This window comes from Rhinatrema bivittatum, chromosome 2, assembly GCF_901001135.1.
Source record: "Rhinatrema bivittatum chromosome 2, aRhiBiv1.1, whole genome shotgun sequence".
In the NCBI taxonomy this organism is placed as follows: domain Eukaryota; kingdom Metazoa; phylum Chordata; class Amphibia; order Gymnophiona; family Rhinatrematidae; genus Rhinatrema; species Rhinatrema bivittatum.
Window position 1 is genome coordinate 238,752,579 of NC_042616.1, and position 16,852 is coordinate 238,769,430.

The window sequence follows — 16,852 nt, forward strand, 5'->3', positions numbered from 1 at the left end:
TATTTGATTTGAAGTCATCTTTTATAGGCAGTGCAAAGTAGATTACATTCAGGTACTCTTAGGTAGTTCCCTACCCCCAGAGGACTTGCAATTTAAATTTGTACCTGAGGCAATGCAGGGTGAAGTGATTTGCCCAAAGTCAGCAGGATTTGAACCCTGGTTTCCCTGATTGGCAGCCCACTACTCTAACCAGTAGGCTACTCCTCCACTTCATAAATATCAGAAAAGACCAAAAAGAGAAATTAGATCTTACCTGATAATTTCCTTTCCTTGAGTCCAGCCAGACCAATCCAGACGCATGGTTTATGCTTCCCGACCAGCAGATGGAGACACAGAATAACTCGTTTGCTGACATCACCCCTTAGAGGCTACTTTGCAAAACTCAGCCTGCCAGTCTTCTATGTAGCAAGCGATGATAACATTTCTTAACACCCTAAATCAGTGGTTCCCAAACCTGTCCTGGGTATCCGCAATGAATATGCATGAGATAAATTTGCATGTAGTTTGAGCAGTTAAATCCTAATAGGCTCCCAAATTGATCTCAGCCTGCTTTATGTCAGCAAACCTGTTAGTCTCTGTCTCCATCTGCTGGCTAGGAGGCATAACCCACACATCTGGATTGGTCTGGCTGGATGAAGATAATTAATATATCTGTTGGTGCTAAGAAAATAAATGATGACAAGAATGATTATTCCAGTAAAAAGCTAGAATACATATGCATGGCCTCAGCTTCTGAGCAGCCCATACTGCTGTACTATTCCACTCTTTTAGAGCTACACAGAGGTTTAGCAGTAGCAGTTAATCAGCTATGTTTAAAAGTTGACACCCTAGAGACCTGACAAGAATCAATACATCTTAAGTTCAAAATCTACAGCTAAATGCAGCTCAGTTTTCTAGCCTGGATATTAAAAAATATTTCCTGATCAGAGCCATTTACCTGGGTAAAATAACGTGGCTAAAAGTATGAGCGGGTTTTCATAGTGCGTGTGCTTATAGCCGGGCTGAGCTGTTGCTCCCAGGCATGCATTTAGGATGGGAGGAGTAAAATAATTCACACTTTTGATTTTCAAATATACCTATGCTATTTTGCCCCTTCCCTACACAAATAGTAGGTACAAGGTACTTATGACTGCTAATCTTTAAAGGGAAACAATGTAGGTGCTGCCCCTTCAAAAATCAACTGCAATATACATGGGCTAAAAGGGTCTGTATACAATGAAAACAATATAGGCTATTCAAAACTGCCCACTAAGCATGTACATCACCAATTACAGTAAAGAAAAAGTCTATTAAACAATAAACACACTTAAGGTCCTTCATTTTCAGTTTAAACCAATTTTCACCCATAAACTCCTGCATTTTTCCCCCAAAGGTGACAATTAGTTTAAACCGATATTCACCCTAATTTTAGGATGATTAAAAAGCTGCTCCAGAGCTGCAGATGCAGCATTTCAAGACTTTCAGCCACTGTGGGCCAAAGAACATGCTGTGTTTCAAATCCCACCTTCCACCAGTGAAAGCTCTCACCCTTCAGTGCCACCCATGCCTTATTTCAAATCCCACCTCCTCATCCCCCAAGTAGCCAAACTGCCTGCTTTCTGGTACAGTGAATGTGTTTGAAGCAGGCCCTGTCAATCCATAAGCACTTCTCGGCAAGCTCCCTGGCCTTGCACATAAGCAGAAGGTCAGTGTTATAGAGGGGGGGGGGATGTGGGGGGGGGGGGGGAAGAGAGGGATATTATCAGTCGGGTGGGAGGAGAGGAGCATGCTAGGCAGGGGATGGTAGAGGAAGGGGATGCTGCTGAGAGGGTGGGTGGGAAAATATATTAATGTTGTTTTAGTGTTCTGGCTTCTAACCACTATAATAAACTCAGATAGCTGGAAAAATAAGAGTCATTTTTTTCAACTGATTTTTTCTTGTTGTTCTTGTCATAAGAAACCCTGATAAATTCCTGGGAAAAATAAAGAAAATAAAAACTGAAAACAAAAGTCCCCAAATATACTGGATTCTCTTTGGTTGAAAGCTGAGACCAAATTAGTATTATTGGTCTAGGATTTATAAGCAATTGTGTAGAGCCACCAGCTGAAAACATATTGATAGTGATTGCTCTGCCTCATGCCTTCCCTCTGCTAGGCAGAGTGATATCTTGCCTGATCTCCATACAGCCTTGCATGCAACATAGTCCCCAAGAAACCAGTCTAAACACATGAAAAGGACCTAAATCAATATCTCAAGAATTTCCTGTTCTTACAAAGACTTCTCCCATTCTATGTCCACTGCCAAACTCTTGAAAAGTGAATTTATGGGGCACTTGAAAATTCTGATGAGTTCATCCACTAAAATACAGTGCAATAACTTAAACTACATTGTGATTGTGATCTTGAGATGTTACTTATAAGTGGCAAAAAGAGACTGACAATTGTTACTCAATCAGGCTTAATGCTAAGTGTTTTGCTAAAACCCCCAAAATAGTAACTAATGTTCCACTGAAGGAAATAAATACAAAATACAGAGGAGAACGTAGATCTCCCAAGCTTAGGCACTTAATTTGAATTTAGGCCATACAGAGTGCTGTCAGAAAAGCAAGATGGAAAAAAAAAAACCTTTGGGAAATCAATTTTGGAAATTTCTTGTGATGACATAAGAGATTAACTTTACCCCTGAAGGGGTTATTTTTGACAAACCTCCTTTTTAGGGATTAAGGGGAAGGGCTTATGAATGTTTCTAGAAAATAATACTTGATTGGTAAGAAGGGAGTCCTGTTGGCGTGGGAAAAGGTTCTCCTCCTTTTGGAAATAGAGGAATATTTTACACAGACTGCTCCAGCTAGAAAATGTAGCGCTCACAGAATCACCTGGATGAAAGCAAAAAAATTCCTAGCAATAGGAGATGCTTGTATTTCTAGAGCGCTAAGCAAGGGGGTTAATCGCACAAGTCATATTTAATTGTCAGAAAACGAGAGGTTAAACCGGGAAACATCCTATGTAATTACTTACTTTATTATCGATTTGGGTTGTCCATAAGAATTCTGTATAGGGAAATGGGAGGACAGAGATGCGAAATGGGGAGAGAGGTTTTTCAGCGAACCTGTGCTTATATATCCATTCAGAGTGAAAATAAGAAAATGTACGTTGGGGAAAAAAAAGTTTGTTCACTATTGCCAGTTGTGCATAAGAAAAACAATGTATGTCTGATAATTTGTTTGATGAATTTCAATAAAATGTTTAAACAAACAAGACTGGATAGATGCGCCCATAGTATTCACCTCTAGCACTTCTCCCAGTCATCCCCAATCTCCTTTCTCTCCACCCCACTTAGCCATCACTTCTCCTCTGTCCCCCCACACCCCATCCCCCACTCCCCCTCACTCCATCTCTCTCAGCTCCATGTTCCCCTCTCTGTCCTCTTTATTTTCCTCTCCTCTTAGTGCCCCACTCATTTTCTCACCAGCTTTCAGGACTCCTGCTTTTCTTCTGGTGGCAGGGGCTTGAAGATCCCTCCTAGCTCAGCTGCTCTGCTACTGTAACTGTCTTTTCTTCTTGGGCTGTCAGGGCTTGAAAAGCCTGCCAGCCTGGCTATTCCTAACACCATGGCTGCTCTTCTTGGGCTGATGGGGACTGGGAACTCTGTCTGTCTCTTTGTTTCCACCACCGTGGCTCCACTTTTTTTGATCTGGCGGGGGCTGGGAATCTCCCCTACCAACCCCATTGGCTCCTGACACCGCAGCTCCACTACTAAGACTGGTGGGGCCTATAAACTCCCTGCCAGTCCCCCTGCTCCTGTGGCTGCACTTCTTAAGACTGGTGGGACCAAGGAAATACCGCCAGCCCTACTGCACCTGCCACTTCTTTTGGGCTGGTGGAACATGGGAATTCCCACCAGACCTACTGATCCACTCCCCCTGCTAAAAGTGTCTTTTTCAACTCTTCCTAGGGTCAAAGTCTCAAATATCATCCAAACCTGTTCATTGGCTTTGCCCCAGACAGATATGACCTGCCTATAAAGCAGCCTTTCATTTTCCTTTGTAAAGAACTCCTAAAAATAAATTCTTCTGCGTTCTGGGATCTGTGTTCTGGGTACTAATCCCTCCTTGCCTGTTTAACCTGTCAGAGAGCTGAAGGACATGACAGCACTTTCATAGTGCTCAGTGGGGTGCCAGAACATCCCCAGGAGGGAACACAACTTCCCTTGAGAAATTCCAGGTCTCATACTGTGGAAAAACTAAGTTTTTATTTAAAAAATGTTCTCCTTTTAAGGAAACTATAGAGTAATATATTTCAATACTAAATCATTCACAGGGGGTATTTTAGCTTTTATACATTTCAGTCAACTACACACAAGTGCATCTTCAAAAGTTGTTTTTATTAAAACTTTGGCACTACAGTACCTTAAGTTTGTGAATAGTCAAAGGTTTCTTCCATCTCAGTTGTGAACTCTCATGTTTGGCATAATACTCTATTACCTCCTTTAAAAAAAAAAAAAAAAAAGACAAAACCAAAACATTGGTTAGCCAAATGTGAAAGAGCAGAACATGACTGATCAGAGCATCAAAGCAGGAGGACCATGGGGAATTCACCTCTGGCAGAGCCACAGGGGCTGCAAGTCTCACTGAGGACCAACACCTGAGACGGAAGGGCTCAGATAGGTCGGCTGAGAGAAGGACCTGAAGCTATCCAGAGAGAAATTCTGAGAGACTGAAGGGAAAACCCAAACTAGCCAACACCTCTGCATGGAGGAAAGGTTGCTGTTTTAATTTGTAAACCTTTAAACTGGCTTCTGTTTGAAATCTTTGCTACGCTTTGTGTTTGTTGGCGACCAGACTCAGCCTGCCCAGGCCAAGGAGGTTCTGCTACAGCTCAGGCACAGCTGGGATTTTCTTTGGCTAGTTTTTGTTTGAATGATTTTCTTTATCTGTGATAATCATCCCCCAAAGTTATTTCATCTTCACATGTGTTTGATTGACTTGTTGTTCCAGGATTCACTCCCTGAATGATTTGTGCACTGGAAATTTGAATCTGGTATGCAATCTTACAATAATATGTGCACCTAATAAAAGTCCATTTCATCTGATCAAGTTTCTACAGAATGTTCCAAAGCCACAGCTTCATGTTCTTTTTTTACTTTGTGTAAGCAATTTGGACTGATCATTTTTCATGAAAAATGTCATAATTTTTATTTTATTTGATGTGTTTTGAATACCGTCATTTTTTTTCGCCATCAGAACGGTTTACAGTACTCATGAAATAACATTGGTTATAGAGGTCAAAGCATCAAAATGTCAACAAGAAGGAAATAACATTGGTTAGAGAGGTCAAAGCATCAAAATGTCAACAAGAAGGAAAGTTTTGGGGTTTGGTTCTTAGTTGAATACATATAAAATAATTGTTATATTTTAGCAGTCTGCTATCACAGCAGTGTTCATACTTGTGGTAGTAAGTGAAGTGAGTTCAGTTGCACATTGTCTTAGGTGTTCGGATGGTGGGAATTAATTGATTGGGGTACGGAGCGTTTTTCTTGGTGTTGGGTTGCGTGGTTGATTGGTGGTCTTGTTGATTGAGTGAGTTTCAGTAGGCTGTGGTGAAAAGCCAGGTTTTCAAGTCTTTTTTGAAAGTTTTGATGTTTGGTTCATTTCTTATATCCATTGATATATATCCATTGATATATCCATATAATGAGCTTGATTCATGAAGGGGACCTTCTCGTTTTTTCTTTATGGGTAAAATCCTTAAATCTACATTTAAATCCAATGTATCAACATGCATGCCCTGTTTAGAAGTTAGAGTAGTGAGGGATGGGCACTGACAATACTATGACATATAGGTGTGCAAATATGCATGCTGGTGAGCAAGACAAGATTTCTTGGTGCAAAAACAAGAGGATTTTGCAAGGACTGGGGGAATTTGTGAGTGAGAGAAAAGCATGAGTATGTGCACAACATGTGGTCTGAAATATCTAGGGGCAAGGGATATGTGTTGGATGGAGCACAAGAGAGAAGAGGCCTAATGATCTTACTGCAACTCACAACTAATTATCATGCTCCCTCTTAGGGGTGGGCTGGAAACCTGATTTTGTATCACAGTCCAAAATCCTGCTAACCAACCAGGTACTTACTATTTGGCAACATTATTCAGATCATAATCTCAGGTTTTATTAGAATAATCCAGGAAACTGGGAAGAAATATTGATCCATTTGTTTTCCTGTGTCAAAGCTGAACCTTACACAAATGGTACATACCCAGATGCTGGACTGTGTTTTCAGTCATGACTTCTCAGCTCATTTGTTCCTCTCTCAGGCTACCCTGGCCTACATTTAAGCATCGTTTTGCATACTTTTTGTGTATTTCTGCAACTGAGTGCTGAAAATTCAGGCCAATAGAAGAAAACAGCTACTTTGTACCTACACATTCTACACCTCCTTTAAAGCTGGTGCAAAGTACCTGTGGGAAAGTAAGCATGGGCATTTCAAATTAAAATCCCTTCCCATATTTTCCCTCTTCTGATCCAACATCGCCCCTTTTTTCCAGCTGTGAACAGTGTGAGCACTTTTACCATCACTGAGGAAGGAGTTTTCGAAGGCCCGTTTCACACTGCAAGACCCCTGTTTACCAGCATAAAACGTTTAGAAAATTACCCTCACGTTTATACGCGCCTGTCAGCGGTGTTAATGGAATAAATGTGGCTAGTTTTTATTATGCAGCCTTAGGAAAACCGTTTCTGCACTGACAGAAGGGCAGTAAGAGCGGACCTGCTCGGCCGGAAGCACGTGCTGCTTCATGAATTCCTTCAGCTGCTGCAGAACCTTCCGGCCCTTCTGACTCTGCTGGGACAGCTCCCCCGCCGCACCGACCGGAGCTTCAGCCACAGCCGCTCCTCTGAAACAAAAGTCCCAGGCTGTTAAGTGCCACCTTTACTTCCAGCTAGCTACAAAGGTTACACACTTAAGGATCAGCAGCATTTATTGGATTTTCAAGCACACAGCTCCCAGGAAATCCACATTTACAAACAAGAAAATAAGATCTATGCTCCTTAGGACCATCTGTGCATTATCAAATGTAACTTTTTTTTTCTTTTTTTTACAGGCCAGATCTGGCTTCCTGTTTATGACTGCATTTTTTTTTTTTTAATCATTCTTTCTGTCCGGCATCTACCTATTGTTTAGTACTGGGCATCCAGCCCAAGTAGATCTCTCAGGCACTACGACCCTTTATTCACAAGTCGCAGAGGATGTTCGAGTCATGTCCCTTCTCCCTCCAGCTCAGCTGCTGCAGGCATGGGCCTCGACTCAGAAGCACAAGTCCTAGCTCCTTTCAGAGCCCTGTACCAGTAGACGCCTTCTCAGAGGGACAGCCAAGTTTTCCCTTCCTCCTGAGGGCGGGGGCTGTGGATGTAGCACAGCCAGCCCCGGTCAGTATTTTTACCCGCATTAAAAAGAAGCATTCCTCAGGGCATGTTTATATCAGGGGAGATTCAATATCCCTCTCCGCTTGTGATGAGAAATCAAAAATATATAAATGTCTTCCCAAAATCCCGTGCTCTCATCAACCAAAAATATTCTAAATAAACTATCTTTTTAATTTTGATATCATTTAAAAAATATATATATTGGAGAAAGAGATAAGTTTCATATTTCTAGTGCATGCCTCCAAGGCCGTGGAGGCATGCACTAGAAATATGAAACTTACCTCTTTCTCCAATATATATATTTTTTAAATGATATCAAAATTAAAAAGATAGTTTATTTAGAATATTTTTGGTTGATGAGAGCACGGGATTTTGGGAAGACATTTATATCAGGGGAGAAACATGACAGGCATATGTGGCATTTAACAAAAGTACATGCGCTAGCCTTTCCCCCACTCCGTGGCTGCCTGCATGAAAGAGCAGGTGCAAAGCTCACAGGTGGCTTTAACAGGTGCACCACATGCACATTTTGAAAGGGAAAAAAACCTGGCTAGTTTCCCTTTGGAAATCTGGATAAAGCACATGCATTTAAACCTCCCATGTACTTTGAAACCAAGTGGGTAGTCTGAAATTGCACCCCTCCCATTTGTAATCTTAATCCCACTCTGGCACCAAGGTACCTATTCTCCTCTAGATCTGTGGTCAATGCTCCAAGGAGGCAACATGGCCCACGTCCCTTTTCCGTACCACCTACGGAACTGCAAGGTCTGTGGCTACTTTTTACCTGCACCAAATTTCAAAGGGGAAAAAATTAAAGTACAAGCGTGCTTTCACATTGAAAGCTGGCTCAGGGAAAAAATACCTGCAGGGATCTGCACTTCTTTTTTCCATGGATACTTTTTACAACCAAAACTATGCGCATAGTTTTCTCCCCTAACCCCCCCCCCCCCCCCCCCACAATGCAGATTAAAATTCATGGTCGTGAAACTATAAACACACATCCTTTTGCTCACAAATGAGCAAAGTGGGTAAAATGATTTTTACCTTGGAAACTTACCATGGCAACAAAGGAGACACCCTGGCAAATTGCCCGGGCTGAAAACTCTCCCACTCATTCAGCTGCCAAAGCAGGTGCAAAGTCTGTGTGTGCTTTTGTACCCATGGTGCTCGCTGCTCCTGGGCGGAGTCCCTCATGTAAAATGAGCCTGCAGGTCCGCAGATAAAGACCTGTGAGCTGCCTGCAGCATTTCAAAATGACCTCCTACAAATTTAGCAGTTTCACTGGTGGTTTGCATCAGTATTTCCTATAAACTTGGATATCAAGGCCTTCTCAAATCTTACTAACTTCCTGGTCTTTTTTATCTGTAATGTCTGAAAGGGAAAAGAAATCTTTAATTTGAGGATATTTAAAGAGAGGGAGGTTACTAACTTCTTATTTACCCATTACATATTTGAGATCTAATGTAGTGCCATCATTAAATAGTTAAACTATTTGACAAATTCATGCCGGTGTGTTGGTGTGGTGGGGAAGGGGAATCAAGATTATCCCATGGCAGGAAGAGGATAAGAAAATTGGCTCTTACCTGAATTTTAGTTCCTGTAGTACCACAGATCAGTCCAGACTCCTGGGTTTTGCCCCCCGCCCCTCCCTCTAGCAGATGGAGACAGTTTACCAACAAACTCCGCCTTATCTAGGATGGTGCCACCTACAGTCTGGCAGTATTACTTAATATCAAAGCAGAATGGATCACAAAAACCCAAACTAACTATATACAGTAACCTAACAACCTTAAACTGGCTCATTATCCCCCAAATTGGCACAGAACCCGTGCTACTCGGAAACAAACTCGATTGATCTGCCAATAAAGGAAAAACAGATTGACAAACAGTGTGGACTCTCCATTACCTTCAAGGGACAAATGGGCAGGACTCTGGACTGATCCGTGATACTACAGGAATGAAAATTATCTTCTTTTCCCTGTACATACCCGGATCAGTCCAGACTCCTGGGATGTACCAGAGCTGCCCTTACTTGGGATGGGATCCGGAGAGGCTCGCTCTGAGCACACCTTCTCCAAATCCTCCTGCCCCTGAAGCCCGAACATCCAGCCGGTAATGTTTGGCAAATGTATGTAATGACTTCCACGTGGCCACCCTGGAAATCTCTTCTGGAGAAATCTGTTAACATTCCGCCCAGGATGCAACCTGAGAACGAGTAGAATGAGCCCAAAGACACACTGGCAAGGACCGTCCGTCCAATAAATATGCAGAATTTATGATCTCTTTCAGCCACCGAGCTATCGTAGTCTTTGAAGCCATGTTACCCCTTCTTGGCTCACTCCAGAGCACGAAGAGATGATCTGAGACTCGAAAACCGTTGGTAATTTCCAGGTAGCGCAGCAATGCCCTACGAACATCCAGCTTCCGTAGATCCTTATAAAAGGGATCCGACCTAACCAGATCAGAGAAGGACGGAAGCTCCACCGACTGATTTAAATGGAAGGAAGACACCACCTTAGGCAGAAAGGAAGGGACCGTTCGCAGGGAAACTCCAGAATCCGAAATTCTCAAAAAGGGCTCCCTACACGACAAGGCCTGAATCTCCGACAGCTTGTGCACAGACACAATTGCCACCAGAAACACTACTTTCAACATGAGGTCTTTCAAGGTTGCCCTACGCAAAGGTTCAAAAGGCGCCGCACACAAGGCTTTAAGAACCAAAACTCAGATTCCAAGATGGACACAGCTGTCTCACCGGCGGACGCAAATGCTTCGTCCCCCAAAGAAAATGAGAGGCATCGAGATGTGCCACCAAGGACACTCCTTGAATGTTACCGCGTAAAGAACAGAGCACTGCCACCTGCACGCGCAAGGAACTACACGATAACCCCTTCGCCAAACAAGCCTGAAGAAAACTCAAAATGTCTGGGACGCCCTCTCGAGTAGGAACAATTTCCCTGGCGAGACACCAAGTCTCAAAGACCTTCCAGACTCGCACATAAGATAGAGAAGTAGAAACTTTATGCGACCGCAAGAGTGTAGTCACCACAGCATCAGAGTACCCTCTGGACTTCAGCCGCTTCCTCTCAAAAGCCATGCCGCTAGACAAAAGCGCTCGACCTGGTCGAAACAAACGGGACCCTGATTTATTTATTTATTTATTTAAAGGCTTTTATATACCAGAGTTCATGCACTAGTGCTGAAGCAGATGCAGCATGTCCAGAAACCGTAAGGGACCCTCTATGGCCAGATTGACCAGATCCGCAAACCAGGGACGTCGTGGCCACTCGGGAGCTGCCAATACCACATCTGTCGGATGTAACTCTATTCAGCGAAGGGTCCTGCCTATGAGAGTCCAAGGTGGAAACATAAAGCAGAACATCTGTCGGCCAGGGAAGTACCAGGGCGTCCACGCCCTCCGCTCCTGTATCCCTGCGACAAGCAAAGAAGCGGGGAGCCTTGGAATTCTTGAATGTCTCCATCAGATCCACGCAGGGCGTGCCCTACTGGGCACATAGGATTTGAAAAGCGTCGTCTGCAAGCTCCCACTCCCCTGGATCTAGACCACCACCACCATAATCTTGGTGAATGTCCTGGGAGCGGTGGCCAGACCGAACGGCAGAGCCTGAAATTGGTAGTGCTGACCCAAGACGGAGAACCTCAGGACCCTCTGGTGATCGGCCTGGATCTCGATGTGTAAATATGCTTCTATTGGATCTAGGGATGCAAGAAATTCCCCCTGTCGAATAGACACAATTACGGACCGTAATGTCTCAAAAAGGAAGCGGGGGATCCGCAGCCATCTGTTGAACCGCTTTAAGTCGAGGATGGGTCGGAAAGGCCCTTCTTTCTTGGGCACCACGAAGTAAATGGAATAACGGCCTCTTCAAAGTTCCGCCAGAGGAACCGGAATAATGGCGCCGAGGTCGAGAAGACGCTGTAGAATCTCCTTTACTGCCCGGCGTTTTGTTGTATGGCCGCATGGAAAGACCAGGAATCACTGGCGGGGACGGCGTGCAAAATCTAACGCGTAACTGTGTCTTATCACTAATAGCACCCACTGATCCGAAGTGATTTTGGCCCACTCCTCGTGAAACAGAGACAATCTGCCTCCCACCACGGGAACAGAGGAATGGACCAGCCGCACATCATTGTGAAGGCTTTCCGCCCGGCGCATTCTGGCTGGTGCCAGGCCTACCGAAACGTCGCCCTCGAAAGGACTGAGAGTATGTCTGCTGCCTGCTGGCATTGTGTAGAAAGGAAGAAACAGACCCCCGAGAAGTCAGAGGCCTCCGACCTCCTCTAAATCGAGACCTGGAAGCAAAAGAACCTCTCAACTTCGACCTATCTTCTGGCAAACGATGCACCTTATTCTTGCCTAAGGACTGAATCAGGTCCTCCAGCTCTTTCCCAAAAAGCGGCTTGCCCTTAAACGGCAAAGAGCCCAGTTGAGATTTAGATGACACATCCGCTGCCCAGTTGCGGAGCCACGCAAACGCCGGGCCGACACCATGGATCTGGCTGACGTGCGAAGCAAATCATAAAAGGCATCCGCACTATAGGCAATCACGGCCTCAAGTCGCCCCGCCTGGAGAGCTTCCTCTTGAGAAAGGGATTCGATGGCTAACAGCTGCTGCACCCAATGAAGACCTGCCCGCAAAGAAAAATTGCTACACATCGCTGCACGGATCCCAAGCACGGAGACTTCGAAGATCTTCTTGAGCTGAATCTCCAGCTTGCGATCCTGCAAGTCCTTAAGGGCCGTCCTCCAAGTGACCGGGATGGTAGTCTTCTTCGTGACAGTCTCCACCACTGCATCCACCTTAGGAACTCTTAAAAGCTCCAAGGCCTCCTCAGGTAGAGGATAGAGCTTATCCAATGCCTTAGACACTTTAAGGCCCAGGTCCGGAGTGTCCCATTCCTTGAAGAGTAAATACGTGGTTGAAAAATGAAAAGGGAAGGCCGAAGGAGGACCTCTCAGGCCCAATACCACAGGGTCCGCAGACCCTAGCCTAGACTCTTCCTGGGGAAGCTGGATGCCTAACTCTCCTAGGATAGCCGGAATGAGCAGACCCATCCACCCCATGGGACCCCCGCAGACCTCCCTGCAGCTGATTGGCCTCCCCCTCGGGGGCTGGGAAGGCAACTCCCGGTCTTCCTGGTCCTCCATGTCTGAAGAGGTATCCGGATCAGCCAAAGGAGTCCGCAAGCTGAAGGGCCGCTGCCCTGCCGAAGGACCCGGGTCCTGGGCGGATTTAGCCAGCTTCCGAGATCCGGACTGGGAGTCTAGACCGAGCGGCCTCTTCTTACCCGCCTTCCGGGCCTTAAAGGCCTTATGCATTAACAGAATAAAGTATGACGAAAAAGAAGACTCCGAGGACGAATCGTCCGTATCCCCTCCAGGGACATTCCCAGTGTCATGCAATCCAAGTCCTGCGGGTCTGTCCCCCTCAGGGACCCTCTGCTGCGGCAATAAATTTGGCGGGGATCCTCCTCCCCTAACGCTGCATGCACTGCCGATGCTGCTGACGCCAGCGGTGCCAAAATGGCGCCTGCTCCAGAAACCGCTGACCCCAGCGTACCCAAAATGGCGCCCGTTCCCGCACTTCGCGGGAATGGCTCGGGAATTGAAGGCTGCAGCTCCCCGAAGGCATCGGTAACCGTCTAGACCCGAATAATGACCTTCCCTGGGGTCGTGGCGGCTCCCTCTCCCCCTGAGAGGCAATTAGAGCACAGCCCACCGCAGCATGGCTGCGATGAAAAAACTATTGCCACCCCTCGGAAACGTGGCGAAACAGTGCGAAAACATCCCCAACTCGATCGGAAGGGAAGGGAGAGTCGAGCCGCAAAGCAAAAACTTTTTTTTTTTTTTAAACAAATACTTGCCCGATAGCCTCCGGGTCCTGGACCAACTGGGGGGAATGAGCTGGGCTCCCCGGGATCACCCCCAGTATCTTTTTGAGCTGGCAATCGGGTCCTCAACCCTATACCTCAGCTGCCTCTGAAACCAGGGGGGATGGTCCCCTTAGGACCTCACAACCCCCTGGGAGGGGGAGACTGCGGTCCCTTTCACTCCTGTGCTTCTTATTATTAAAAACATTTTTTTTTTAAATACCTAACTATCCTGTCTCAAACTCTAAGCTAGGCCCTAGTACAGACTGTAGGTTTTGCACCTCCACCATCTGCTGGAGACAGAAGAATACTGCCAGACTGTAGGTGGCACCATCCTAGATAAGGCGGAGTTTGTTGGTAAACGTCTGCCTCCATCTGCTAGAGGGGGGGGGGGGGGGGGGCAAAACCCAGGAGTCTGGACTGATCTGGGTACGTACAGGGAACAGAGCATTCCCACTGTTACATTTCTCCCATATTTTAAGCATACCAGGAAAGGTATACAATTTTCTATTTTTACTAGGCCATCAGATGATCTTGAGATGTTTCTCTTGCACTGAATCTCTCTGAAGGGCTAGCCAGTGCTTGTCAGGTCCATTCTATGCCCACTCCACTGGTGGAGTAAGCTGATCGATAAGAAAATAGGATCTAAAGACAGGAACCTATCCCACCTTCCCCTCCCCCAATCCTACTTCTATTCATCATTGATCTGGCTACCCTGGCTTATTTCCCCATTCCTGAAGAAATGCATTATAGCTTTATTAAGTTCTTGAAACATTCTTCCTGGAGAAGAAAACTGTAGTATTTCAAACAGAAAATCAAGTCTAGGAAGGACATTGTTCTTAATTGCCAGTTCTTGGTTTTAGTAGGCATCAAACCTACAAGGAAAGAACACTTATTTACCTAATTAACAAGAAGCTCAAAAGGCATTCAGCATTCCAGCAAGTTCAAGTCATGAGATAAATTTAACAGAGGAAGAAAAACAATGCAAGGACATAGGAAAGAGGTTGCATAACAATCTCCACTCATGCTCAAAAGAAGTTGCTGTATTTCTGGATTATTTTGTTTTTCACCTTGTTTTCTTGCTGATTATGTGTAAGGGTCTTCAAGCTTGTCACTTCTCTAAATTTTTTAGGTTCCTGAAATTCATGTTGGAGAATGTAGAAAGAAGGGACATGACTTCAGACTATTTGTACTATAGGCAGGGATCCCAAACTCCCATGATTCCATAGCCAGGGCAGCAAAATCCAGCTCTTCCTGCAGATTTGCACCAGGGCAACCCCCACGGTTCAATGCGTGACGCCTCAGCATCTGGCTGCACAGGAAGAGGAAGCAGCCCAAGGTACCACGTTGTTGCTTTAAGAAAGCCGAGATCAGTGCTGGTAGGTGAGGAGGCAGAGGCTTCAGTGTGGTTGCCAGTGAAGGTGTTGTGGAGGAGGTGCGAATATGTGCGGAATAAGGGAATTAGAGGTGGTGTGAAGTATCTGTGTGAAAAGGAGTGAGGGGATGTGGGAGGGGGAGGAATCAGAGGAGGTGTACCATGTGTGCACAAGCAAGGGGGATTAAAGTTGATGTGGAGAAAATGTGCGAGTGGGAGTGGGGTATATGAGAGAAGAGAAAAGGGACTTTCCAGAGGAAGGGTGTGAGTAGATTTGTCCTCCGTTCCTCTCCTGATCAAGGATCCCCCCTCTATGAGCTCCTTTCTTTTCCTCTCTTCCCCTCAGCCCTCTTCTCTCTGTTACCAATTCCCCCTTCCCCTCATCCCCTCTCTATCTCCTATCCTTCTGCCCCTCCCACTGAGATCCCTTCTCCATCTCCCTCCGATATCCCCTCCGCTAGAATGAGAGGTGCAAGGGGGCAGCAATGGGTGGGGGTGGGGGAGGGGGGGAAGGAGAGGGGATTGCAGAAGGAGGAGTGAGTGAGGAGACTGAGGTGCCCATGGAGCGAGGAAGGCAAGAGAGTGAGGGGACTGAGGAGCTGTGAGGGGTGAGGAAGGTGATCAGAGGGCTGTGCTGTGTGAATGAGGAGATTGGAGGGCGTGTGTGCGGAAAGACAAAGAGTGAGGACTGAAGAGGGCGTGGCTGTGAGTGAGAGGACAGATCACTGTGGGAGGAGTGGGGAGAGGAGTGGTGATCCAGGATCTCCCCTTTCTTCTCTCTCATCCTTGATCCCACTTCCCTTCTCCCCCTTCCATCTCCTCTCTCTCTGTCTCTATCCTCTTCCATTCCTTATCTCTCTATACCTCCTGCCTGAGATCCCTTTTTCATTTCCCTCCTCAGATCTCATCTCTTCCTAACCCCAGACCCCTTTCCCCTCCTTCCTCCCCTAAACCAATCACTAAGATCCCTTTTCCTCTAATAAAGAACCAAATAAACTGGACAGAGAAATATCAGAAAACCATTTTTCATAAAGAACATTTTTAATATACAAATAAATGAAATATTATGTAAATTTGATATATAAGTGCCAAAGAATTTTCTAACTCTTGCCACAGAATCTTGAAAAATCTGCTGCAGAAAACCAGGGGCATAGATCATAGGTCATGAAAGCATGTCTTCTAGAGGCCAGAGAAAACCATTAACATTTTTTATGTCTCTAGAAAACACTTCAGCTTTAAAAAAATTATTATAAAATAATATTTGTGTTGATGTTCCCCATGTAGGACTCAGAATCCAAGTCTCACGGGATGATGCTGTTATTTTTGCTAATAAAAATTGTTGAAACTAAAAAAGTTATTATGAAGAACCCTTTGAAATATATTTTTTTAAATTAAATGTGAGCAACATGGGAAGAAAGAAAAAAAAAAAAGCTGAAATAAAGACAAAGGATTACTTAGCCCTCTGTGTTAGCAGAAACCAGTAAGACATTAGATCTAGAGCAAGCAAATACATTGCTTTGCTGCACAAAAGGCTAATCTCTGGCTAAATTACACAATTAAACTGAAAAAAATAATCCAAGACCTTGACTGCCTGCCATATAGCATTTTTACATATTATGGCCACTCCTTTTCACAGATGTAAATTAATGTGTGCATATCTTCACTATTTCCAACTGCACTACATCATATGGTATTCTACTTAAAATTAGATATTTACTTTTTCAGTTTTGTTTCCAGTTTCTTAATAATAAACTCCCCTATTGTGCATAAGCAGCAAGAACCATTTTGCCAACCACTTTCACGGGGGCTTCCCAAACCTGTCCCAGTGACTCCACAGCCAGTTGGCTTTTCAGGATATCTACAATGAATACGCATGAGATATCATTTGCATATACTGAGTCTTCAATGTATGCAGATTTATCTTATGCATATTCATTGTGGATAACCTGAAAACCCGACTGGTTGTGAGATCACAGAGACAGGTTTGGGAAGCCCTGCTCTTTCAGTATTATATAATTCCCTGCAAATCAGGAGAGTTACTTACCTTTTGGCGAGTTCTAATCCTTTTTCTGCCAAGGGTTTTACCATTTCAGCAAACCTATATGCATCCTCGGCACTGGAATTTCCAAGAGTATACCTAGCATAGACCCCCTAAGGATCAACGAGAGAAAAAGATCTAAATG

At 44.9% G+C, this 16,852-nt stretch overlaps 1 protein-coding gene across 2 annotated transcripts in view; it reads right to left on the bottom strand.

The window, feature by feature from the left end:
* ACAD11 (acyl-CoA dehydrogenase family member 11) overlaps positions 1-16,852 on the bottom strand; it is a 289,500-nt gene that overhangs the window by 186,268 nt on the left and 86,380 nt on the right. For both annotated transcript variants that reach the window (XM_029589309.1, XM_029589308.1), the window contains 3 exons: positions 16,714-16,820; positions 6,747-6,873; positions 4,389-4,466 (listed from right to left, as the gene is read on the bottom strand). In XM_029589309.1, coding sequence (XP_029445169.1) covers positions 4,389-4,466; positions 6,747-6,873; positions 16,714-16,820 — 312 coding nt within the window. The remainder of the gene's footprint in view (positions 1-4,388; positions 4,467-6,746; positions 6,874-16,713; positions 16,821-16,852) is intronic.